General features: G+C 41.5%; 1 protein-coding gene across 3 annotated transcripts in view; it reads right to left on the bottom strand.

Moving 5' to 3' along the window:
• The window catches only part of ITGA6 (integrin subunit alpha 6), a 47,615-nt gene extending 27,872 nt beyond the window's left edge, over nt 1–19,743 (bottom strand). For 2 of the 3 annotated variants that reach the window (XM_075153252.1, XM_075153251.1), the window contains exon 1: nt 18,638–19,742. In XM_075153252.1, the coding sequence (XP_075009353.1) occupies nt 18,638–18,798 (161 nt within the window). In that variant the 5' untranslated portion in view covers nt 18,799–19,742. Of the gene's footprint in view, nt 1–18,637 lie in introns of all 3 variants that reach the window. The other variant, XM_075153253.1, reaches the window with a different exon arrangement.
• Nucleotides 19,744–25,559: the final 5,816 nt, after the last annotated feature.

The following is a 25,559-nucleotide window of genomic DNA, read 5'->3' as shown; positions in this document are numbered from 1 at the left end:
AGAAACATAGCAGTCATCTCAAGAGTTTGTAATCTAAACAACCACGCTTTTAGAAAGGCCATTAATAACTTCATTTTCTAATTTTGGCAACAGTGCATTTAACTGTAATCTCTTAGAGTAATTCTTTTGCAAAGTATCTGTTTCTGAGCTATTCCTAAGGTGGGAATAGATACACTTTCTTCTCAGTTCTGTTATCCCCCAGGGAAAGACAGATGAGTGGTTTTGGCTTTTTTTTTTTTTTTTTTTTTTTTTTTTTTTAACATTAACATCCACAAATTTAAGAAAGTAGAGGCACTGATTTCCTAACTTAAAGAAATTTTTATTATTTCTACTTTTTCATTCAAAGCTTGGGGAGTAAAAATGACGTATTGAATTTCACTTACGGAAATTTTTGATCAGAAACCTTTTGTTTCAACATTGTGAACACAACTAAAAGCTTCTGGAATTGAAATACTTAATTTGGTTTAATTCACCCATCTGCATACTACTGACAGCAGTGGTGCTAGATCAAGAAAATTGCAACCCTGTTCTTTTCTACGGGATAGCTAGACTATATCGTCTCCCAAGCTAAATGATACCTTTTACAACGTACTATGATGTGACCATGATCTTGATGACAATTCAGCCAGAGGGAAGACCTACTGAGGCATGAGGGAATAAACAGCGCAGCCAACAGAAGATAAAGTGGAAAGATGTGCCACCTGACATAAGACGCCCCAAACATTCAGTGGCATCTCAAACAGACAACCATTGAAATCAGTACCTGAAAAATGCAATTGTTCAGCCTTCTTTAAAAAAAAAAAAAAGTGTCAATCAAACATGATCTCAAAGGAAACAGGCGACCTTAGATTTTTCCCAGCACCCACACCCCCTGTCCAAATCTTGCATAAGTTATTTTCCCATAATTTTGCATAAGTTATTTTCCACTGTAAACAAAGTATTTCAAAGCAAACTCATTTAAAACCCGCCAGACTTTGAAGAACTTTTGTCAGGAATCCTGTCACTAGTCTTCAAGGCTCACCAAACACAAAAATCTTGAATCCTGTTACGTACATCACTGCAAGTCCTTATTCACAACACAGTTCAACAGTAGCACACACTATGAGCAGGCACTTGCAAAGGATTAGATCAGTTCAGGTAGATAATATGGTAAATCCTGAAATGTATTTTCAAATAGCAGCCAAAGACCCATTAAAAAGTGGCATAACTCCTTCGTACTTCTTCACTACTTATCTGCCCCAGACCACAGCATAGAAGACTAAACCTATGCTTCCAGGTTCTGCAAAACACATTACTAAAGATGACAAGGATTATAAACGTTATGAGGATTATCAACGTTATTAGGAATGTAAGTAAGAAAGTCACATGCATCTAATCTTTGGCTGAATAAATCAAGCAAGACATAAAAATCCCTTGTCAAGCACATTGTGACTTGTGATCAACAGAGCTGCTGTTCACCTTGCCTACTGTTCAAGAGGTACGTTTGACAAATCAGAATTCTATTATAGAAGCCAAACTACTTAATTTAAAAATAAAAGTGTGCACAAAACTAAGAAAGTATGACATGGACCACGCACCAGTGTGAATTTCAGCATGACTGCAGCAGTCCAAATGAATCAGCTTGTACACTGAGCTGTGCTACGTGCTCAACAGAGTCCTTCCTGACTGAGGACACATTCCAGTCATTACTGTACGGCTACTTACTCGGCTGTGTTTAAATGGAAGAATTTTAATCAAGTTTGAGCTCATTATGCCAAAAAAGGGTTAGGTTTTTCTGCAGCTATGCATGTTCCATTTTAGCTTTCCCAGTGGCAAGCAAAACCTCCTTCTGCAAAAGGAAAGAGGTAAGGGGGGGTGAGGAGGTGCTCTCCCAGAGATCACTGTCTCCTTATATTGGCAGATGAAACACTGACATTAAAATCAAAGAACTTCCTCTGCAAACAAAGACTGACAAAAATAAGTTCTTCATTTCTCTCCACCCATGATCACAGTATGATTCATTTTATTCATTGGGACTTCTCCCTGAAGGTATACAAGGGCTACCGTCACTACTTTCAATTCAGGTCTGAATGCCCAAAGTCAGGCTCCAGAGTCCATATTTAGATACCAAAATAACACCCCAACGTCAAGACTGCAGAGTCAGAGATGAAAAACCAGAGACTCCAACATGTGGACATTTTACTGATTTTTCTATCCCATGGCAGGTTTGCCTTACTACTATGCAGAAAACAGAAGCTCAGCCATACAGCATACTGAACATAAACATGTCTGAGCATCAGTTCCTGTTGGAGCCTTAGCTTTTTATGATTTATGATGACTTAGTATCTAATGTTTACCATGTGAGCTAAAAGTCAGACAAAAAAATATTACTATTCCTCATGTAAATTACAGAATCAGATGCTTCGTATTACTTGAATCCTTGTTTTCCCCATTCATCTTGCTTAAATATATACTATAAACTGATTAGGTTTTGCCTGAGCCAATCAGGCTGCACAGATGTTAAATTAACTTCTATTAATAGTTCATTACATTACATTTCTGTAAATTAAAAGAAGTGTCTATCAAATGACAACGTTGGGAAAAAATCAGAATTCTTTCATACCCTGGCACAAAACTACAACGCTCTTTAGGTCCAGTTATACCCCATAATTAAAACATGTGCCTTCCAATTTCAAACTAAAATTCTAATTTCAAACCAAATAAATCAGTCCTGTTGCTCTATTGGTTGGAATTAGATTAATTATTGCTTTCTCTTAATTACTTCTTGGAGATACGCGATAATGACTGAAGTCCCACTGCCAATTATGAGCATCTGCTGGCTTCCAGGGACAGATTTACTCCCTTACAACCCTGGATTCATGGCCAAACTTGAGATAATCCTATAGGATTAGAGCTCCAGGATTGGCATGTAATGCCAGTTTAACTAATTGACCTCACTGAGACGCAATTTTGGCTCAGGTGGATGGTGCCTGCACTGCACAGACGCCAGTGACCCCGGCTGTACCTGCATGTGTGAGGTGCAGCCACAACGTGCAACAGGGACGGGCACAAGCCCCCCCCGCTCAAGAGAGGGACCAGCGTGGCACCACATCCCTCCGCGTCACCCGAGGACACAGCTACACCCACCCTACCTCACCACGGTATTACATTACACCTGAACGAAATAGCTGAGGCAAGAAAAACTCCATTTCATCAGTTATGCTGAGCATTACTCAAGCCTCAGAAAAGGCATCAAGACATCCTACTGACTTGGTGTAGATCTGGACCAGACCTTTGGATAACTGTATGTAGAAAACATGCTTTATAAACCCACACATTTCCAAGAAGTGAAAGGAGGCGGGAACTCGCTGCCCACAGTCAGGCAGGCACTAGGCCTCAGTTTGTCGACTGCTGTTGACCAGTATTCAGCAAGAACAGTCAGGTGAACACCAAGAAAAAAGGCTGTAACTTAGTTTAATCAAAAGTAGCCCAAAAGAGTTATTAAAATCCAAAGCAAAATACACCAGAAATAACTTTGCATTTTAACAAATATTACAGAATATTAAACAGTAAGGTGCAGATTTTAAAACCCTCCCTGCTTTCGATGGTAATTCTTGAGAAGTTTAGTAGGTGGCTGTGGCTCCTTCTGGGCTAATGATAACAGTGAGAACTGGGAGTAGTTTCTGCTCACAGCTATCTGAACTCCCTCCAATATCGCTCATGAAACTACCCTGGTTGCTTCCAAAAGGAAAGTTGCAGTTAAGATGAGAAAACCATATCAAAAGAAATCCAGAAAACCTCCAAGCTCCTGGAAGTATTCCCTCACTCCACAGCGAAATTCTTTTCCTCACTTATAGCCTGGAACTGTCTAAAGACAACATAAACGATTTTCATAACATACTTCAGAGAAGAAAAATTACCAGCGATTCATTACAGTTCTATTTTGGAATAAACACTTGCTCAAAAGAAATCAAGTCAAAGGAGGGAGAATATCTTCAACGTTTTTTGAAAGCAAATCCTGTTCATAAAGTAAGAGGCTTCCATTGAGTAAATTATATTTTGATTTAAACAAATACAAAAAATACCACAGTCTGCATTGAGCTCAGATACTCTGCTATCTCCCAAAGCTTTCTTCATTCCTTAAATTCTTTCCTTTTCCATGGTATCTTCTACCCCAAACAAGGCACCACATCTTTGCCACCCTTTCTTTAAAATTAACAGCAACGCACCAACAGTGCCAGCTCTGAGCTTTAACAGACGGTAGTAGAAATCACTGAAAGTGTTTCCTGGGTAACAAACCATTAGCCATTTCCGCATATAGGCAGAATAAAATAGTCAGTGGTGTAAGTAATTCCAATTTTGCAATCTTCATTGAGTACAAATGTCCAATTTAAGGTTGCTGTTCTCAGATAACAATGCTGCTGCTGCAGACTTTGCACTTCATTGTTTTCAGAAAGACTCCACACACACAAGGGGGGCAAATTTGGAAAGTGATGAAGCTAACTGCTATGAAACGTCTTCCATCCCTGACTAGAGAGACTCCAGCATGCTTTTCCTCTCACACTCCCAGTACTTGCTTGCAAAGCGTTTCATTGGATTGAACAAAATGAAGAAATTAGAGTAACTACCACTAACTCATATGTAGATTAAATTTTACGACCAAATCACCAGTCACAGTCACTAGTTGTCTATCAAACGTTTAAAACCTCCAGGCAGAGACCCCTGATCTCAATGTGGACATCTAGAGCCCTCCGTTGGAGCTGTATTTTCAGTCCTCTGCACTGGTTTGATCTCAACAGTTTTTAAACTTGATGAAATGGGAGGATGGGAACATCTTAACCCCACAATATTTCAACGTAACTAAAGTTGGTCAATGGGACAGACGCTGTGTTTGAATACTGGTGGCACCACCTCTGCTTTGTGCCTGTGTTTGGCTTCTCACAACAGAAGTCACAGGACAGGAGCACCATGGACTAATTAGCACAGAGAGATTGTCCCTCCATACACTCGGGCTGCTAACGGGAACTGGAGCTGAAGCATGGGACTGGGCTTCTCCAAAAAAAAACCCTCTTCCGGCAAAATACAGCCAGAACTATGTCAGCAGGGAACTTGTTTGTGACACTTTTTACAGAGATACCCATCACTGCCAGCCTGTTATTAACAGCTATTTTAAGTGACTGATGATTCTCCCGATCTGCTACTCCACGGTTACATTTTCCAACTACCAGTGCAAAGCCATGGCCAAGTACACCATTAATTTCTGCTGCCTGAAGGCTTGGCACTTGAAGAATTGCGATTTTCATTTTATTCGTTCAGCCTTTTTTAGGAAGCGGATTATGATAGAGGCTGGGAAAAGAAGCCAAAAGCAGCATAAGGACTAGGGCAAGCTACTACAAAGCAAAACTGGAACTACAAAGATACCTGTTGTTCTGGAAATGCCACTTACTGTTGACTTTCTGAAAGTCACATGGCAAAATAAACCCTTTCCCCTCACAGTTCAGAGCCCAGCCTGTATGGACTTGAAATAGGTTTTGCAGATCTAATTTTTCTTGGTAGAAAGCATTTTTCTTACAAGAAACTGTACAGTCTGCTCCAAAGTCATGTTTCAAAATACAGTTTTCCATTTCAGACACCACTCTCTGGCTTTAACCAGGAGACACCTCACATTTTTCATATTGTCAAATAGCAAGTGAAATCTGTATAATACTTAGAGTTTTCATTTCTCCCTTACAAGCTATACATTCCCTCAGACTTAAAAGAAAGAATACTCGTACCAGGAACAGACCTGAGCAGGAAGTGATACTGTAAAACATGTACAAGACAGTTTTATAATTAAATCTATGATAAACTTATGGAAGAAATAATGTTAAAGGGATTTTCACTCAGATTTTCTAACATGGCAGTGCCTGTTACTGCATGAAATCCTCTTATGATAACATGGGGTTTAACTCAAGAAGTGACAAGTGCACCATTTCAAGAAACAAACTTGGGAGCCAAGGCCCTAGCACCTCCAGCCCAGCCCCTGCCCGCAGCCACCTTGTCTGCATTAGGCTCATTGAAACCATGCGAGCCCCACCACAGTCAGCTGGGCAGTGACAGCGCACTAAGGCACTCCTGACAGCAGCAGGACAAGCCAGCAAGGGCGACTGCAATAAAGCAGGGGTAGCCCCCAGCTACCTGCAAGCACAGAAAGAGTGAATTGTCTGTCCCTGCTGCCCCCACACCGCAATCTCATGCCAACAGCCCCCACACACCAGGGCCCTGGCCCATCTCCTCGCCCAGCACTGCCCTGGCTGTGGCAAAACAGGTTGGTAAAGAAATGGCTGCTGCCACTACTGGATAAGCGGCGAGTTAGTGCTATGATCAGTGTTTTGTGGACATGCTCACTCTACAGGCTCAAGCAAGCAAGTGCATGACAGAAATCGGGAATTACTGTCTTCTGCACCTGGACTGCTGGCCAGAAAACCTCTGAATTTAGATTTAAATTTCTCTTTATTTGCAGGGCTTGTCTTTGTACACCCCCCACACATGACATCTCCATTTGAACTTCATGAAAAATGAAAGGAGTATCACCTCATCTACGAGGTACATGTCTTAGAAAACGAACATGGAAGTAATCAAAATATGGAAACAGTTGCTCAGACTTCCCCCCCCCCCAAAAAAAAAAGCAATCTGAAAGTGCAGTGCTCCCAGTCAGTATTTGAAGGCGCTACTTGTTAGAGAGGTAACAACCATAACAGGCACATACTGTTCATCAACATGCCAAAAGCCATTTTAAAAAAACCTGCAGGAGCTTTAATACAGTGCAGAACAAATATTTGGGTTGAAATGTCATTCCTCTATTTCCTTCACTGAATGAAGTACATCATTTTCATTTATGACCATAATTAAGCCATTAAAAGGCATGAAAGAAGTACAGTAAGAGGGACGGATATTTCACACGAGAATCAATGGGCAACACAACATGCTACAGCTACTAACCCCACAGCCCTGCAGCATTTGAAGAGAGACTGCTCCCTAAGCTAACCCAGACTGTGGTTCCTTCACCCGTACATACAATGTTTGAGACCCTCGCTGCTCCTTCTCTTCCAGACTTACCACCTTCCCCCTCTGAATTGTAGGCGAAAAAACAAGACAGGTAGAAACTTCTTGCATTAGATACACAACCGCAGAAACGGTAATATGCAACTTTGGCAGATTCACTGTCTGAACAAAAGTAGTTCATCACATTCAGCTAAAACATACCAACCAGAGCCCCAGTGGGAAGTTCACCCACACCAGACCAACGCTGGCGCTCTGAGCTAAGAGAACAAGTACACAAACAGCCAGCAAACACACACTTCAACAGCAAAGCTAAAGCACAGATTTCAATTTATGCCTTCAGTCTTAAAACCATCACAGCCCTGGGTTAAATGCATAAACAGGATCCACAGTTTGAGTAAGGCTTTTCTTCAAGCCATGAACTTAATGACAAAATCAGATTTGTCACTGTGTACATGTACTGACACACAGTCCCCCCACTCCTTCAAATTAACTGAAAACACAGGCATTTAAATCACTCAGAAGAACGTCACTCCAATAAGAATTCATAGGAGAACCAAGTCGTACAAATGCCCATGCAGCTGGGACACTTCAGAAGCCTTTTTTTATGTTCCATGCAGATACTGAAACACTGATCAAATAGATCAACAGAAATAAATCATATATTCTCAAGAAACTTCTCAATACACATATTTGTGGAAGAAGAAGCAATTATATTTTACTATGAGTAGGAACGTACAAACTCCAAGAATTTCAACCAGCTTGCAAAACCTAAGAACAAGATTTTTCTGTTTGCAGAATAACTTATATTTGAGACTACACCAAGAAACTCACTGCAGTCTCTTCCGCTATATACTGCTCCCCCTCCACATGCACACAGGCTTAATTTTTACATGCCTCCCACACACATACCTTTTTTCCATCTTTCACTACTCCCCACATTCTAACTTGAGCAGAACCTGGAATTAATTATTTGTTTTCAAGTATTTTTAACACCCTGTGTTCCTGTAGGCTGAAAGTTGTGCAAACAGTATTGCAGCTATTACTACAACTGGCTCTGACCTGACAACAACAAAGTATTCTTCCACTATATGCAGGAATATAGCTTGGCTTAGAAGAGAGAAGAAACCTAGCTCTTCAAGCAATATTCTGAGGTCACACTACATAATTATCAAACATTTCTCTAGCAGAAAAATAAGTCGAGTGGATGAAAAGTTTACAGGGACTTTCACAATTATGCCATATTTTTAGTAGCAGCCACAAGAGTTGGGTCTATAAGAAAAAAATATACCAAATTTATTTTAGCACCTTTGGCCAAGAAAATAACGTGATTTTCACTTAAGGTTTGTTTCACACTAAACAAACATGGATAATTAAATGAGAGCCATGATCTCTTTTCACACATTCTGCTAGACACGGCTAAGGTCTAAGAGCCAGCAGATCTAACCACTACGCAGCTTCAACAGCACCGATGACAAAGTGCAAGGCTAACCAATCTTTACAATTCCCGTACAAGAGTAATGTGAAAAGAGCTATGAGAAAAGAGGGACACAGAAAATTCAACTACAAACGATGATAATGTGCTTGCTATCAGCAACAGCTGGTTGCTACTTTTGAGCACTTCCAGGATAAACATGCATTTCCCTCAGGCCTTTGACCCGCGCATGTGCTGCTGAGCAAACAACCTCGGGCATTACAGGGGTGAGTCGTTCCCAGCATATTTGCAATCTTGTTTTGCTTTGTTTTTTAAAGATATATTTTAGAGACCTACTTTTGAGGAGGGTATCAATGCCAGCTGAAGCAGGCAGAAGCCAAGCACATTTAGCTCGATTTGAAAAATTGCCTTTGTCATCTTCACTAAAAAGGAAACGACGCTCAGCCTCAGTAAGAAAGTCTGCCATTCCTATGGACACTATCAGGAAACTCTATTTACAACAATGCTGATCATTCCTATTTGCTGCTCCTTGTTTCTCAAAGATCTCCAAACTCCTTGAAAATAGAAAACAAATGCAAAGAGGAATGCAGCTAAAACGTAACCTAGAAGCTTGACAGCTGACAGTGAAATCCAGTGCAGGATGCATACATGTTACCCTGGAGGGACCCGAGTACATTTTTGTGCTGTAGACAGCATCTAGACAGGGAGCATCCCATCAACCCCTCTCGCTTCTGTTCTTGATCCTGCAGACTTTCTCACTTCTAAACACAGCCAAAACATCCTCACACACATTAGTACAACTGCTTAAAGAAAATCAATATTAGGAAATGACATATTTTTAGATGCAGATCTTTAAGAGGAAATGAGAAAAACAGCCAACATTCCAACAGAGCCAAAAAACGTCAGTCCATGCTAGCAAATGCTCCAAAAATCACAATGCAGTACTTTTTACCTTTTTACTATCATTTTGATACAATATTTAATCTCAGGTACTTCATAGCAGAATACATCTGGCCTGTTCTTTAAACTAAAACAACATAACTGCAATTCTCTTTTTTCAAAGCAATAGTTAGGGAATTCTCAAAATAGTCTTAGAACATGTGATACTCTCGATATCTCAAACCCAAGGGAAGTGCATCTTACCAAGAATACAGTACATTTGATGTACTGTAAAGTTGTGAAGGGAGCTTTATTAACCTATGGTTCAGTTCACTTATTTTTAATATACTGAATAATTCCCTTAAAAATGGAAGTGAGACTTTTTTTTTTCACATTCATGTTTGCTTTTCTAGGCTATATTCTTCTGCCATTATTTCAAAGCAGCAACTTGCTTATATATACCTCAATCAACAATATCCAATGCTAACAAATTAATTATTCAATGTTTTCCAGACCATTTTGTATACTTCTTTCTTCAAATATTCCTGTGCCTCTTACTGTACCTACCCTTGCTAAATACCAGGTATTAATTTCTAGCTAAATTTCACAGTACAGACCACCATCTGCTCATTCGATAACATGGATTTTTGCTTACTTGTTTTTAAATAGCTATTTGCCCGATAGCCTAATCTCAGCCTTGTTCCTTCCACAGACTGTGTCCCCAAAACATGGCATTTTTACAGTTATGGCTAGAATGATTCATCCAGCCCCAGGCTGGTTCTGAAGCATTTGATCAACAGCTGATTTTAAACAGCAGTTCTGAAATGAATGAGGTATCTCCTATGAAAACTTACCAGATTGCATTCCTTTCAAAACTGACAGTTGCTCTGGCACACACGGAAAGGGTTTTGGGTAGAGGAGAAGAAAATGGCCCGTGCTGACTGGTGAACAATTTACTGCTGTAACATGCCAGGCAACCCAATATACTAATTCGGGAAACGTTCCGTTTTATTTCGTGGAGAATCCAGACAGCAACAAATTAGATCAGTAAACCATTCTTCTCTGCTTGCTATCCTTTAAGAAAAAACATTTATGAGAAGACAACCTACCTGTCCTGCTTCTGCCTAAGTTTTTCTTTGTTATTTACAAATTAACATTAGCAGCATTAGTAACATATACTACACAGAAAATTGCACTCATCTTATCTAGCACTGCAACAGTGATTTTGTCTCCTCTTCATTCCTATTTTACAGTTAAAGAAATAATATCACTATAAATTACGTTGAGATTTTTGGATGAAAGAGCCTATACAACTGCAGAATATTTATTAAAGGGCAATCAACAGTAAAGAGACTTCTCAGAAACTTAAATAAAAATTGTTTAATTAAATAAAAATACTTAATTTGATAGTCATACGACAAAGATTTACATTTGTCTTGTACAGTTACAGATCGGATCCATCAAATAGTCCAGGTGCAGACTGATGGGGTTCGCCAGTATTTCTGAAGAAGATACAACACAGACTATTTATTATTTCCTGCCACAGTACAAGACACTTTTCTACTAGATCATACTAAAAAAAGGGATTAATTAGGACTCTCTGCACAGGTGAATGGTATTCTTAAGAGTAGACAATGCAGTACAACTTCACATCTGGATGAAGACGGATCCATACCTGATGGCAGGGTTGCCTTATGGTTTATTCTTAAAAGTATATGCCAGCTTGAACAGTCTTATTCACGACCAAGGTAGCCAGCACAAGAGTGAAATCGATACAGAAATTGTGTCAGAATTATTATCAGAAGATATGCTACAGCTGTGCCTCTGTGCCCAACACTACCAGTAAATCTCATCTCTCTGTGCACATCTGTTTGAAAGCTCTTTACTGCTCTCAAGACATGAAAACAGAAACCAAAGGAAAACTATGTCCTCAAATAAAAATGCTAAACTTTAAGATTCCAGCTCATAGATGATTTAATGATATAGTGCTCCCTTTAATGTCCCTGTTGCAGAAGGACTCCTGGAACGTTTGTCCCAAATCCTCTTGCTTTGGAACAGAGCAGCACGCAGAAAGCAGGCCTCGTGTTGTGCATGCTACATTCTTCAGATACTTAAATGGTTCACTCTACACCTCTGCATCCTGATCAATATTCACGCTGCCTCCCTCACTTCCTATCCTTCTGTAGCTGATGGGGTCATATTTTAAGTCTAAAGAGCACCATGAAGTTTCTTGTGCCAGTCAGTCCATAAGATCGGGACAGCAATGAGCTTCAAGCAGCTGTCTGCTAGCTGAAGCTTTCAGGATGCCAGCGCCACAGAGAGCCTTGATTCTTCGCTCAGCTCCAGCCCACGCAGGTGAGAACCAGGGCAGAGCATGCACACCCCAGTCAGCACCCCACCTCTTATCCCGTGAAGGGAACCTCAGAAAAAAATGCTTCTCCAGCTCACTCCCACCTCAGGTTTTAGATGGCAAGTGGTTACGCTCTTCAAACACATTTTAGCCCATCCAACTTACGACTACAGTTCTCAAACCGACCTATACATCAGAATAAGAGGGTATAGGATGACTTCTCTCCCCCAATATTTAGAGCAAACACTGTTAAGGACTACAACTCCTTTTCACAATACACAGACAGTTTCACTGAAGGCTTTATGTCAGACATGCACACAGACATGTCTACTTTGCCCATCTGTGAGCGTCTACACCACCTGAGTTTGAAAAGCAAGAGAATAGCTGCTGGTCTTTCCAACTGTGAGCCCTCCCTGCAACGCTTTTCTGCCCAGCCTTCGGGCATCATTAAGCAGAGTTGTCAGGACCCACAGCCCCTGCTCAAGAACACAACGACTTGACAAGGAGAATGCTTTTCCTTTGTCCTTAGCTCATATGTTCTGCAGCTCATTAGTTTTCATTCACTTTAGTAAAGAGAAAAGCCTTTCTCCTCCTTTCTGAGATCAAGGTCTGTCCTTGCCTGCATTGAGTTATTTTGTTCCAGTTACACTGTTTCAATCTTGCTAGTTTTAGAGCATGCAAGATTAACTTTTTGATCTGTTTTCTGAGTCTGTGGCCGCAATAGAGCTCGCTGAGCTAACATATGCTGTGTTCATCAGGGTTGATTCATATCCTACTATTATTTAATAAGAACTACCTGGTATAAATCCCATCCTTTTAGAAAGGGATGAGTACAACAGACTTGGACCAGAGAAACGTAAAGCAATTTTGGTTAATTGAGCCATCACTTTTATTTTAATGCTCTTGGAATGGCTTGGCAGGTCCATGTTTTACACAGAGTAACAGCTTACAGAACACCCTTCTCTTTCCAAATACACAGCCTGAAGAGAGAGAGGAATTTGTGCCTCCACAAATTTCCATTCACATCTATCAAGACATTTAAAAATAAGAAAGCATCAGCCAAAATGCTTCTAAACCTGTCATCACCTCTACCCTGTAAATGTTATGCTCTAGCAATCCCACCAAAGACATGGTACCTCTTACATTAGAAACCGATTCATCGATCAGGCTCAGTATAGGCAAAAACAAAAAGCTATGAAACCAAGGAGTTGTATCAGGTACAAGCATCTTCCAGTAAGAGCATAACAACTTTATGAGCTGTAATTGAAGCTGATAGTCTAGGCTGTTTCTCAAAGCTGGAGTCTGCACACAAGGCCATTTATCATTACTGCTGACAAAAGGCATATGCTACAGTCCTTACTCATGGAAGGTTCCCACTAGCACAGCAACGAGTTTTGTTAATTCTTAGTAACACCAGCATAAGAAAAATAACACATCTACCACAGGGTTACTTAAGATTCTTATGCACTTACAGGTGACCATAGAAAAAAATGTTATCTGAAAAGTATATGACCTCTTGAAAAACACGTTTCTCAAGGGGATGGAGGATAAGAGGTTTGCCACTTACCGTGTGGGAAGGCTAGTTTTACATGATGAACATCTGTTACACCAGTTAACACTCCGGTGAAGTTGAACCTGTGAATTCACACAGCTAACAGCAAAGGACTGTACTGTAGCATATCTTTCCTGACATAGCCTTTTTAGAGCCACCTGGACTAAACTGTCCCGGTAGACGCACATTTTTGCTGTATGACCTGTGACTTGACTAGTGCCTTGCAGGGACTGCTCTTTTCCTACACTGACAGAAGTGGTTACTCTACTGCAACTTCCTAGTGTGTATCAGCTCAATGCTCTGTTTCATCCTTCTTGCCTTAGCAGTATTCTGCAGGACCAAGTGCACAATTCTTTCCTGTTCCTTCGAGGCAAACAACAAAAAAAAAACAAAAATAAAGATGTCAACCTCTTCTTTTCCACCTGCAAGAATGGGAGTCAGATAGTGACAATTATATGATAGTTTCCAATCTTTTGTATATCTGACCTGTAAACCTGTCAGCTGTGTCTCTGCCACAGATAACCCAGAGCAAAACTCAAACTTAGCACTGGGAAAAAGTTTGGCTTCTACAGTTTGACTCCACCTATAGCAATTCCACATTCTTCTCCCTTATGCAATGTAAATTTATCTTCTCACTTCTTTCACCCATCATATTAGTATGATGGATCTTCTTTTTAAAAATCTTTCCCTTACCACTACAAGGAAACAAAGTACTCCTCCCTCCTCCTTCCCAACATCATTTGATCCTGACCATTGCCACAGGACATCTATCTTGAACATAGACAAACTCCTCTACTATCACTAATTAAGAAAGTAATCAAGCATGCTAAGCAGGTTATCCAAGAATAGCCTGCATAGACAAAAACAGAGACACACTCAAGGAAAAAAAAATACTAAGAACAATGCGACAGTAACGACAAAGTCTTTAAAAAAAAAAACACCAAGGAAAATTAATAATAAATCCTTTTTTTTAATTGACAAAAGCACTAAAGACCAGCATTATTAAAGCATTTAAATCCTGAAGATGTAAATACGCAGTTATTAATTCAGTCCACCTGAGGCTTGAATTACACTACACCACCTCTGCAAGCAGAAATTGTCATTTTCCACTGCAGACCAGCATAATCCAGCTCTTCTTCACAAGCCCTCAGTCAACACGGAAGTACTGGCGAAAAGCCACTGAGGATGCACTGCAGCAGTACAGCCATGTCAGCAGCCCTGCTGACCAAAGGCAACTTTGTTACGTATTGATTTAACAGCTCACAGTAGAGAGATGCAGTATCAGCAAAACCTGTCACAAGTAAAAATTTCAGTAAGATACTGCAATTTTTAGGACTTTATGGCTGCTAATGGTCAGTGCAGTCTTGACATAAAGTGCTTATCCACAGCTTTCAGCCACACAGCTTTTCAGCTGATGAGAAGATTTTGAATGTTGATTACTACAATCTCATCCTTTTTTGCCTTAAACGATAACAAGAAGCCTACGTGAATTCAGCTCCATACCTCTACTGAAAATAATATCAGAATTACTTGCAATTAAAGTTATACACAAATTTAGGTATTCTTGGGGCTTGTGTTCCAATATTTGCTTAAATCATTATGAATTACAACAAAAAAGGACTGGAACAGACCTGCTGGACATCTTACATGGAGTATGTCTATGTATATATCATTCACATATATTCTATATACATAAAATTACACGTAACTATACTCACTATATACAGTGAGTCACTAGTAATAATATATTTATTATAATAGTAACATACTTATAATACATAGTAGCTAATATATAGCGAGTGTAGTCCCCATTTATAGATGCTAGATACACTTGCATTCTCCATCACAGAACTACTTAAATTTTAACCACATTACTCCTATAGCTATGCTGTCCCCCGAGTGTCGGGTCCCTCCAAGTTACAAACCTTCTTCCAGTTTGCAGATGAAATGCATTGCTGTTATGCCACCACTCCCTCGCAGAACCAGAACTCCCTTATTTTCATCATATTGATAGATTAAAAACAGAACAATCTTATACAGGGCAACAAGCCCGGCTCTCTTAGAGCTCCATTAGCCTTTTCTGCTACCTGATTCACTGTGCTTGATAATGAACCAGAACTGTACACAGAAATCCAGGCAGGCTGCCCTTACTACCTCCAACATTAATGCTCCCCTGATGCACATTAAGATTGCGTTCAGCTGTCTTTCACACCCTCATGCCATTAGCAGTCCACTTTCAGTCACTGTGAATTAATAAAGTTTTTCTCCTCTCCAGCTGACAAATTTTCCAACTTTTCTCACCCAAAGATATTCACAAAGAAAAACGAAATCTTGTTACTAGTCCATAGCCTTATACTCAGTACCATTTACAACTAAAGTCAAAGCAGTTCTTGAAGAGTAATCTACCCATACTGTTGGGAGTTACATAATTCCTCATTAGCAAACATGGCATTAGTAGCTAACACTAATAAATGAAAAGATTGTCATTCAAAGCTAAAATGTAATCCATCATATCCTGTGACTAAGAAAAAAGGTGATCAAAAGCAAATAACATGTTTAATTAAAGGCTATTTCAGCTGTACCTTTATTTATCACACTTCATAGACATTCTCCACCCTCATCTTTACAGAGGATTTTCATAATGTTTAAGACTGAATTATCCGTTGTGAGGAAGAGGGAACCATTTCACTTAAGAACCACTTAAGTGAGGCAAGAGGAAAATTACACATCATTTAGTTTGTTTTACCAAGCCTTGCTCCAAGCCACAGACTAAAACAACCCTTGCATAGAATTCATGTATTTCACCTTATTTGCTTGTCTTTCCAAGGATTGACTGATCTTGCACATGTCTGTTACAAACCATTTCTAATTTTGTAAAATTGGAGGGGCAGGAGGGTGCTCGGGTTGGCAGGTTTTTTTGGAATGGTAGTCCCTGCCAGATGAGAACCCAAGTGTCACTTTTAACTAAGTTTCAATGATGAAATGGGGTTTGTGTATTTTTGGCAACTACTTAACAGTGTTCACACTGAAATTTTAACTGAGCTTTGAAGTTAGCACCCATTCGAGAAGAAGGGGTAAAATAAATACTTCTATCTGACTAAGAGATAGCTGCACATAAAACCACTTTTGCAGTAGAGATAAGAGACAGACCAAAATGCAGTTGGGAATGCAGAGGTATTGCACCCCTGAGAACAAACTACTAAAATTTCTGCTGTTACAGATAATGGGCAGCATACAGGCATTAGACATATCTGTTTCTCAGTAGATCTCAGTACGACCTCCATTCCCATAACTTTCCACCTTCACTGAGTATTGGACAGCAGACACCGTTTGTTCCACCTATAAAGAGTCAAGCTATTTAGAAACTTCACATGGTTTCCGTGGAACAGGCCACACAAATCGTTCGGTATTATCATTCCGATATAATTGTTCAACATCACTCATTTTTATCTGATATAAATATGCAGCCTAACATGGGAGGCTTCACTTCAAGTTTCCCCACCAAAACTCCCATTTGTTTCATGAGACAGAACTTACACAAAGCGAGCTAAACACACCTCTGTCCCTATAACAGAGAGTTACAGTTTGGCATGTTTAATGTCTTGTTCTCTTACAGCCACACACCACTATTCTTACAGACATAAAAATTATGCTAAAAGTGACTGTAACACGCCTATCTGATGTAAAAGGTTTCATTCCAAGGAGTACTACTGGTTTCATTCCAACAGCTACCCAGGGTAGCACTCAAATTATTTATGCTAAAACTCATTAATAGATTTTTAAAATGGCCAAGATGTCTCATACTCAAAAGTGCACATCACCACAGAACACAGTTTCTCTAGTCTGGTTTTGTCTCCAATAGAGACCCTTGCTTCTCATGAAAGCCTGGATTCAGAAAGCCATGTCAAGGCAGATAGCATCTGGCTCTGCTCTGTCCTCAGATTTGGATTGCCTGAGGAAGCACTTACTATACGTACAATACAGAACTTTCATGCTAATAATCTCTGAAGCATTTCAGCCAAGTATTACAGACTAGCTTGAATACTGTGACCGCTCTTGTGTTTCTACTGACTTCTCAGCAATTGGTTTTCTGTCTCTGCATATTCTGACACACTCATTCTACCAGTACCAACAACACAATGGGAAACTAACAAGCTTCAGGCACTGCTTTCTTAATAGAACGAAAATGAGACCAACGCAAGAGTAATCCTGTCAAGAATTAAGATAATGGCCTCTGAAAAGGAGCCCACGGATTTGTATTTCATTCTTCAGGATACCATGGGTCATTTTGTCTACTAGACGGAAGATGGAACATGGGTATTTACATCCTTTACACACTGTAATTTTTATAAAATCACACAGAACGCAAGCATGAGCAAAATGGGCCCATAGGACTTTTAAGTATGTTTACCAGCTAACTTTATGAAGGATACGATTTCTTTCCAGTTTCCTTCTCCCATTAACTCTATACGGGTTATGGGCTTGTCTTCCTTGAATTAAAACTAAGTATTTGGGGAAGGGACATTTATTTAATACCAATACCTTATACAAGACACACTCCATCCACCACCACTGGATAGGGTGGGGTCAGGTACTGCTCAGATATGGTCACAAAGAGGCAAGGATCCTGAAGATGTACAAAGGAGCCTTACTTTGCTTTCTGAATTTCCCAAAAGAAGTTCCTAGCTTTCACCCATATGCCACCAACATCGATTTATTTTTCCCGTCTTGCTTGTACCACCTCCCACCCGCACGCCCGGGCAGGTTCCGTCTCGAACAGCAGCGCCTGCGTTACCCGAGGCCGGGTAACCACAGGGAGAACAAACCCGAGAGCCTGGACAGGCACCCGCAGCCCCGGAGCACCAGCGGAGCAGGTCGGCGCCGCCCCGGGAGCCCGCGCCGGGCTCCAGCTTCCCGGCACCCCGCTCCGCCCGGGCTCCGCGGGCACAGCCGCCGCCGCGGGACACCGCCGGGGGGGCCCGCGCAGAAGACGGCTGTCGCGGCTGTGGCGGGAAGGTTTCCCAGCGGGGGCTGTTGCTCGCTTCCCCCTTTCTCGCCCCAGCTCCCCGCAGGCCACCGGGGAGGGCGGGGCGGGACCTCGCTCCCCGGCACGTCCCCGCCGCTCCGCCCGGGCGCACGCTGCCTCCGGGCGGCCTGCGGCGCCGCAGCACCCCGCGGGCCGCGGCAGGTGCCGCCCCGTCCCTCCGAGGGGGCCTCCCCGCGGGACGCCCCGCCGCCCGGCCCGGCCCCGCTCCGCTCCCCGCCGCCAGCGGGTGGCCGGCCACCAGGTGGGGGCTGGCGGCCCCAGCCCGTCGCCAGGGGAAGTTTCCCGGTGGTGGAAGGGAGGAGGGTCCCCGCGGGCGGCCCGGGACAGGGCCAGGCGGGGCGCGGGAGCACTTACAGCCGTTTCTCCTGCGGCTGCAGCTGCCGATGCATGGCCAGGGAGAAGCCGAAGAGGCTGCCCGGCTCCCCGCGCCGGCTGATCACGTTGTCCGCGTCCAGGTTGAAGGCGCCGGCCAGCCCCGGCAGGATGGGCAAGTAGAAGAGGAGCGCGGCCGCCATCTGCTCCTGCCGGCCACGGGAACCTGCCGCCGAGCTGCCGAGCCGCCGCCGCTCCCCGCGCTGAGGGCGCCCGTTGTGCCCCGCCGGCTCCGCGCGCCGTGACGGAGCCCGCCCCGCCCCGCCCTCCGCCGCCGCGGGCTGCCCGGCCCTCGAGCGGCGGCTCCCCGCGAAGGAGCCCCGCGCCCCCGCCGCGGGGGCGGCGGGCACGGCACGGCACAGCACAAAATGTCCCCCGGGGCCTGGCCCCTGCCCCCCGGGAAGGGCAGCCGAGGGCGCCGCCCCGCCCGCGGGCAGCCGGCTGCCTCCCGGGGCCCGCAGGCGGACCCCGCCTTCCGCGCCCCCAACCCCGGGTGTCTGCTCTTCACAACTGAAAATAAAGCCGTGCCGGGGGGCGGGTCGCGGCCGCAGGTGAGGACCGCAGCCCGCGGGCACCGGCGGTGGGAGGGACAGAGACCCCACAGGGCACGGGGAGCGTAAGAGCTGTTACGCTCTGGGTGATGCTCAGCGACACGTCAAGGTACTGACCACGTGAATAACACCTTTCTGAAATGCCCTAGGGTCGATACAGAGCTATGGACAGCATGACCCCAGTATACATGTGCTTCTCATATTCAGTCTCTATTCCCCAAACAACACATCCATGAGAAAAAGACAAAAAAAAAAAAAAAAAAAAAATCAGTGCATATGTATCTGTGCTTCCCAGACTCTTCAGACAGCACATGAGGACAGAGACTCAAGACTACATACAAGTTGTCTTTAAACCTCATTCCTCCAGCATCTCCTATCTGAACAGATCTGAGAATTTCTTACCCCTACCTGTTAATTGTTTGAAAACAAGATGTGGGTTTGGATCCCAGATCATTTTATCTCATGCTTTCACCCGTAACTCCAAAAGGGCATTTGCAAGCATACCTTAACGCACTTCATCCACCCAAGAGAGAGAGGTTTCGGTCTGTTTGTAACAGTGTTGGTTTAGTGCTCCTGTTCAGGGAAGTGGATGCAAGGTTTTAAAACCTCATGAGTGCCAAGCAGCATGACAATACTCTGTTCTTCTTTTCCACCGATATCCAAGATACAAAGAGAGAAGCTTCTCTTCTCACACAAGAGATTCCAGAAAAAGTGAGAAAAGTGCAACTGAGACAGAGCACTCAAATATGTTGATACTCCAAATAACTCCTTCTGGAACAATACTTCGCTCCCATGGAGTTAATCCAGGCTACTTTTTCCAGAGTAATTATTCTAGCGTAACTCCATGTATAGACAAGTCTTTGGCTCAAGTCCAAAACACCCTTGATCAAAAGAGAGGAGAAAATGCACCAGAAATGTGCGTCTAATGTGGAAACAAAACATTTTGTTAAATTAGGCTCCCAAATATTTATTGCTAATAGAGTCCTTCCCTGCTTGCTCTTCATGCCCAACTCACTCAAAATCTTAACGCAGTGTTCAATCACTTCACAGACACTGCCATGGCAGAAAACTGTACTGGCATAAACACTGCCCTACAGATTCACTAAAGGACTGTAAGATGGAAGGGTCCCAGACTAATTACAAGTAAGTAGGCTTACTACAATCCATGTATTTCACAGTAAAAATAGCGTTGAGGTCTGTACCAAAGTCTTAGCAGTTTGCCCTGCAGGACCATTTAAACTTGCATGCTTATAATACTCCTACAGTAACTATAGTTACTTTTTAAGTAATGCTTGTATTCAATAACTTGTGTAAGGAGTCACAGAAATACTTTCATCCAGAGCCATCTAAATGATACTGGCATGTTAGGTTCATCTGACTTCTCCCTCTCCCTCCCTCCCTCCAACCAGCCCTGCCTGGGCATGTTGTACCTGTTTGTTGTTATCCACAGAGGTTGCTGAGGGGAGACAGAGTTTTCTCATCTCCAGATGCAGTAACAAGCATTCCGAGACACAGTTATATTAAACTGTCTCAAGTGACCACAGCAGGAACAACAAAAATAGACCTTATACAGGGTGGAGCAGAACTGCACACAAACAGCTTAGAGTTACCTTAGATGGTCTCTCATAATTTTGAACTATTTTCATTTGCTCCAGATGAGGAGAGAAAAAAAAGTTTTTTAAAAATGTCAGTTTCCTTCCTTTGCTCTTCCTCCAAAACAAACACGCTGTGGGTTATCTATACCTAACACGTACTTCAGGAATTCCTCTTTTGTACCATCCCTGTATAAAGGGGGACCAAGATTAGGTATGATGACCAATTAAACGTGAGCACTCTGCTATGCTAACAGGGCGATTCTAAGAACAGCAATGGCCAGATCAAAGCTGTCTCTCCTCTTTGTAACAAACACTCTACTATTGCCGAGTTTTCAAGCTGTCTGCTTATTAACGGTGTGTTGATACTCGGCCAAAGGGCTACAAGGTGTTCGCTTGCTGTGTCTACATATTGAGCAAGCCTTAGTGCCAGAAAGACTCTCCTCCTCCATACAACCGTGTAGTTAATTACAAAGAAAAAAAAATAATTTCTGGAAAATAGAAGGGGTGGGATGGAAAAGCTAGAGCTTGGCAAGACATTTTAGGCTTTCCCTAGAAGGAAGGCAAGGCACAATGCTTTACATTTCTGAACTTTTATCATTTATATGAACAAAACATACTACGCAAAGAAATATACAACTTGTGGGTACTCAGCTGTGCAGCTCTAATGCAACACATCAAATGGTCCTGAAAAACCAAAATATGTAAACATCCCCTTCCCATTTCATTAAAAAAAAAGGGCTTGATGTAATTCCAGATGAAAAAATGATACAGGCCAAAAAGATTTGGTTCACTGTGCAAGTTCTAAAGCTGTAGAGTTGTTTCAGTTCAGAAATATAAACTAGTTTTAAGTGTTAGTAGCCTAGATCAACCTTCGGGATGGTTTCTCCTGAATGCAATACACATACCCTTTTCAGAACTGCATGTTCTCCAAATTATTTACATTTATTGAACAGATGCATCTCAACAGCTACAATAAACAGTTTAATTTTTATGCAGCCAGGCTATCCGACTATTTTTGCTAGTATATCCTCTATAGCTGTTCTTGGTTCTCTGTTAACAATGACGTTAGGACTAGCAAACAGCAGCTCAGGAGATAAAGGTGCTTACAGTGGTAAGGAAGACAAACTGCTCAATACCACATAAGCAAAATGTTTTGCTCTGAACAATCTAGAAACCAGATCATTAAAATAGATGTATTTACACACTTGGTATTTTGAATTATACAGAACTGACACTCATCATATTTATATCATTTATAACTGAATGAAGAATGTCTCAATCTCTCTTTCTTTACTATCTTTTCAGAAAGATTCCTAAGATGCAGCTTTTTTACTTGTTGCTATATTTAAATCAGATTAATTACAGTTCCAGATGAAGATGTTGCTATGTTCTTATAATTTTTCTTTTTCTCTAAAACAACTATAGACATCATTCTGCTATTCTTTACTGGCTTGCAAAGTAAAAATATTTTACCTCTGTAGATAAATTGTTTAGAATTTGACATGATGTTCCAGGTTTGAAGTCTTTAAGTCTGAGTTTTTAACATTTAGTGTCATGGCTTTAACTTAATGTTTCTATATAATACACAAAGTACTACACAAATAAAAATATGAGTTGAAAGAAATATTTCAGTCCAGACTCAGAATTTTGGCAAACACTGCGACCAGTGTTACATAGCAGTCCTTTAAGTCTTTTACATCAAGAGAATACTTTTCCACCCAAGTTGTCAGGTACATTCCTTAAGTAGTTTCAGAACAACCAGCCTGAACTGTTTGGAGAGTAAACATCTTTGTAAACATACTTGGAGGCACTTTATGAGCGTAGCTAGGCAGAGATCAGAGAAATGCTGGTGACAAATGGGAACTAAACACCCATAGTTTGGATTGCTGTGGAAGGAATTAAGGATGTTCCTTCAAAATTACTGATAACTAAGGCATGAAATTGCAGTCATTTTGAACGTATGCCTGTATTCTAATTCACTAGTTACATATTCCACACATATGTAAGATTTCCCCCCAGTAAGGGCAGCCTAAGCTTAAACATCATTATACACATCACAGGCCCTTTTGCAGCCCCATTTTGTGGCGCTCTCAGCCAGACATATATATCCCCGTCTCTTACATCACCAGGGGTGAAAGCTGTAGCACAGTGTCCCATGCATGCTCCTTCATCTACTACACTGTCATGCACATGCAACCTTGTTTGTTTTGTACCATTGTTCACCAGGGTAGAGAGACATAATGCGATACCAGATGCAAACTTTTGGGCAATTCTAGCCAACTCTCCCTCAATGTCTGACTATATGTGCATCTTCCAGCCAATTTGGGCCAAAGCAGCCAACAATTGCTCATAGGCTAGCAGAGGAGATTAAAAAAGTAAGCAAGGTATTTCTTGGGTAGGTGCTGGCAGGGAGCAGGGGAGGAAGAGAGAAGGTTTACAAGCAAGATATTCATAGGATCTCCCTGGAGATTCTCCCCAGGAACTCAGGAAGCAAGATGAACCTTCATGGGACACATTTTAACTCCATCAAGAGCCAAAAATAATCATTGTTCAGGACAAAACACTTTTGTTCTCCTAGCTCACACAGACTCTGACTAAAGAGTCTTTGGCCATCACCCAAAGCACAACTCCACACAATCTTGATAGCACTTACCTCCAAGAGCTGCACTGGGTGCTGGACACAGGACCTGGCCCTAGGACAGAGTCTGCAAAGCACAAGACCAGGAATTACAGTCACTTAAGGAATCTGGTCTCTAGGTCACCATCTAGCTTACTGTAACAACACAGCATAGCTGAGACCCCCAACTCCCCTCGCAGCAAACTAGCGGAAGCAGCTGCTTGGTCATTACCACACTTGTCACACCTGCTCTCCCATCAGGTCCTGGATCAGACCCAGCTGTGAGGGCAGCCAGCTGGCTGTTTGGCTTCCATGGAGGAGGTAAAGCCCAGTCAGTTTGCACAGAGGTTTCCACTGATTGACAAGAACCATGCAAAGAAATCTGACTTTTTTTTTTTTTTTAAATAAATAGATTTAAGTTTTTTGGTAGTCACTGTCTATAACAATTTTACAGTTTTGGTACTACAGCCACCTCATTCACATGTGCCAATCAAACCATGTCTGCCACTGATTCAACAGGACCTGTGTTCAAGGCATGTTTAAACATGGCTTTCAGACCACTGCAGTCAAAACCAGCAGAGGCTGCTTCTCTGGTTAAGGTCTAAAGCTAGCAGCCTCAGAAAAATGCTTCCTCTACTTTCTTTACTACTTCTTTGCTAATAGAAGTCTTTTCTCTTCTCTTTTTTAAATAAAAATAAATCTAACAAATGTATTCATTCTTCTCTTTAGATTAACATTCTTATTTCTGAAGAATAAGTTGGACAAGGTAGCACCATAGCCATCTTTTTTATTTCATTTGGATCACCATTTAAAAATATTTCTTTTCTGGACAATATATAGTTTCAATTAATCTTAGTCTTTTAAATCAATCCATAATGAACAAACCCAATCTTTTGTTATATTAAGTCTCACTTGCTGCCGTGCTCACTAACAATGATGAAAATGTTAATTATGCAAAGGCTGTAAAAAAAAAATCTTAAATAAAGTCTGTAAAGGCCCAGTCTGCTCAGGATTTGAGCTACGGTCTGAATGAAAATCAGGTTGTGCTCTCTCCCTGCTTTGCCTGGATATGAATAGCAGTTATGTGGAGGCTGAGGACACACTGTAGTTCTGATAAGCTCCCTGCTGAGCAATGCAACCTTTAGTTTCTGGAGCTTCATAAGTTATTATACAGAAACAAAGGATTCTTCTACCTTCACGCCAATCTACCTGTACTGCTATTTTACATGCAAAAACTATCAGATACTTCCAATTTCTCATTTAGTCCAACAAATTAAGATATTAAGAAAATCAACAAATTAAGAAAATCTGTTATCCAAGGAAGAATTTTTAAAAACACCATTTCTTTATCCAACCACTAACCATTTACATCCACCAAAGGAAAAAGACTGAGGATTGTCTATATATGCAGTATTTTCCAATTAACTGCTTCTGTTTAATTATTAAACAACTACATTAAGCTTAACAGGAAGAAGATTTTTTTTAATTCCAGAATAAAACCGCTCACACATCAGTTAATCAGGAACAATTTCATGTTTAAACGAGCACTACAGAAGTATTCATACAAAAAAAATTAGTTCCTCTGCAATTCCAGTTTTATTCAATGAAAAGATTCATTGCATGATGCTGCCATGACCAGGCAGGCTTAGTGAGTGAATTGCAAATCTAATCAGTTTGGCAAAGGGTTTTATGGAAGCTGCTGTGTTGGCTTCAGTGACTTCGAGTGATTTGTTCTTTTGTTCATTTGTTGCAAACAACTAAAATCTGGGGCAAGAAAGGAAAGGTCATTCGTTAATTCTGAAAGCGCAAATTTTTATATTGTATTGGAAAGGTTTCAAATGCAGTTTTGAATTTTGTATTCATTGTGTATTCAGTTTTCTCACTATTTTTTCCCCAACTTTCTATACATCTAAATTTCAAGTGCTCTTCCTAGGAAAAGGCAAAATGACTTGTGCCTTGTAGGCAATCAAGATTTAAGGCACTAAGTTTTAAACAATTATTCCAATAACATCATAAATTGGTGAAAGATTTATGGCACAAACACATTTCCATATTTCTATACACTGTAACTAGTCTAATGTTTATTTTCAGACCATCACTTGCTTGGTCATTCTCTCCAGATTAATTCTGTCACGAGAAAT

Source organism: Calonectris borealis, chromosome 6, assembly GCF_964195595.1.
Source record: "Calonectris borealis chromosome 6, bCalBor7.hap1.2, whole genome shotgun sequence".
Taxonomy (NCBI): domain Eukaryota; kingdom Metazoa; phylum Chordata; class Aves; order Procellariiformes; family Procellariidae; genus Calonectris; species Calonectris borealis.
Note: the sequence above shows the minus strand (reverse complement) of the source record. Positions and strands in the feature narration are given on the sequence as shown.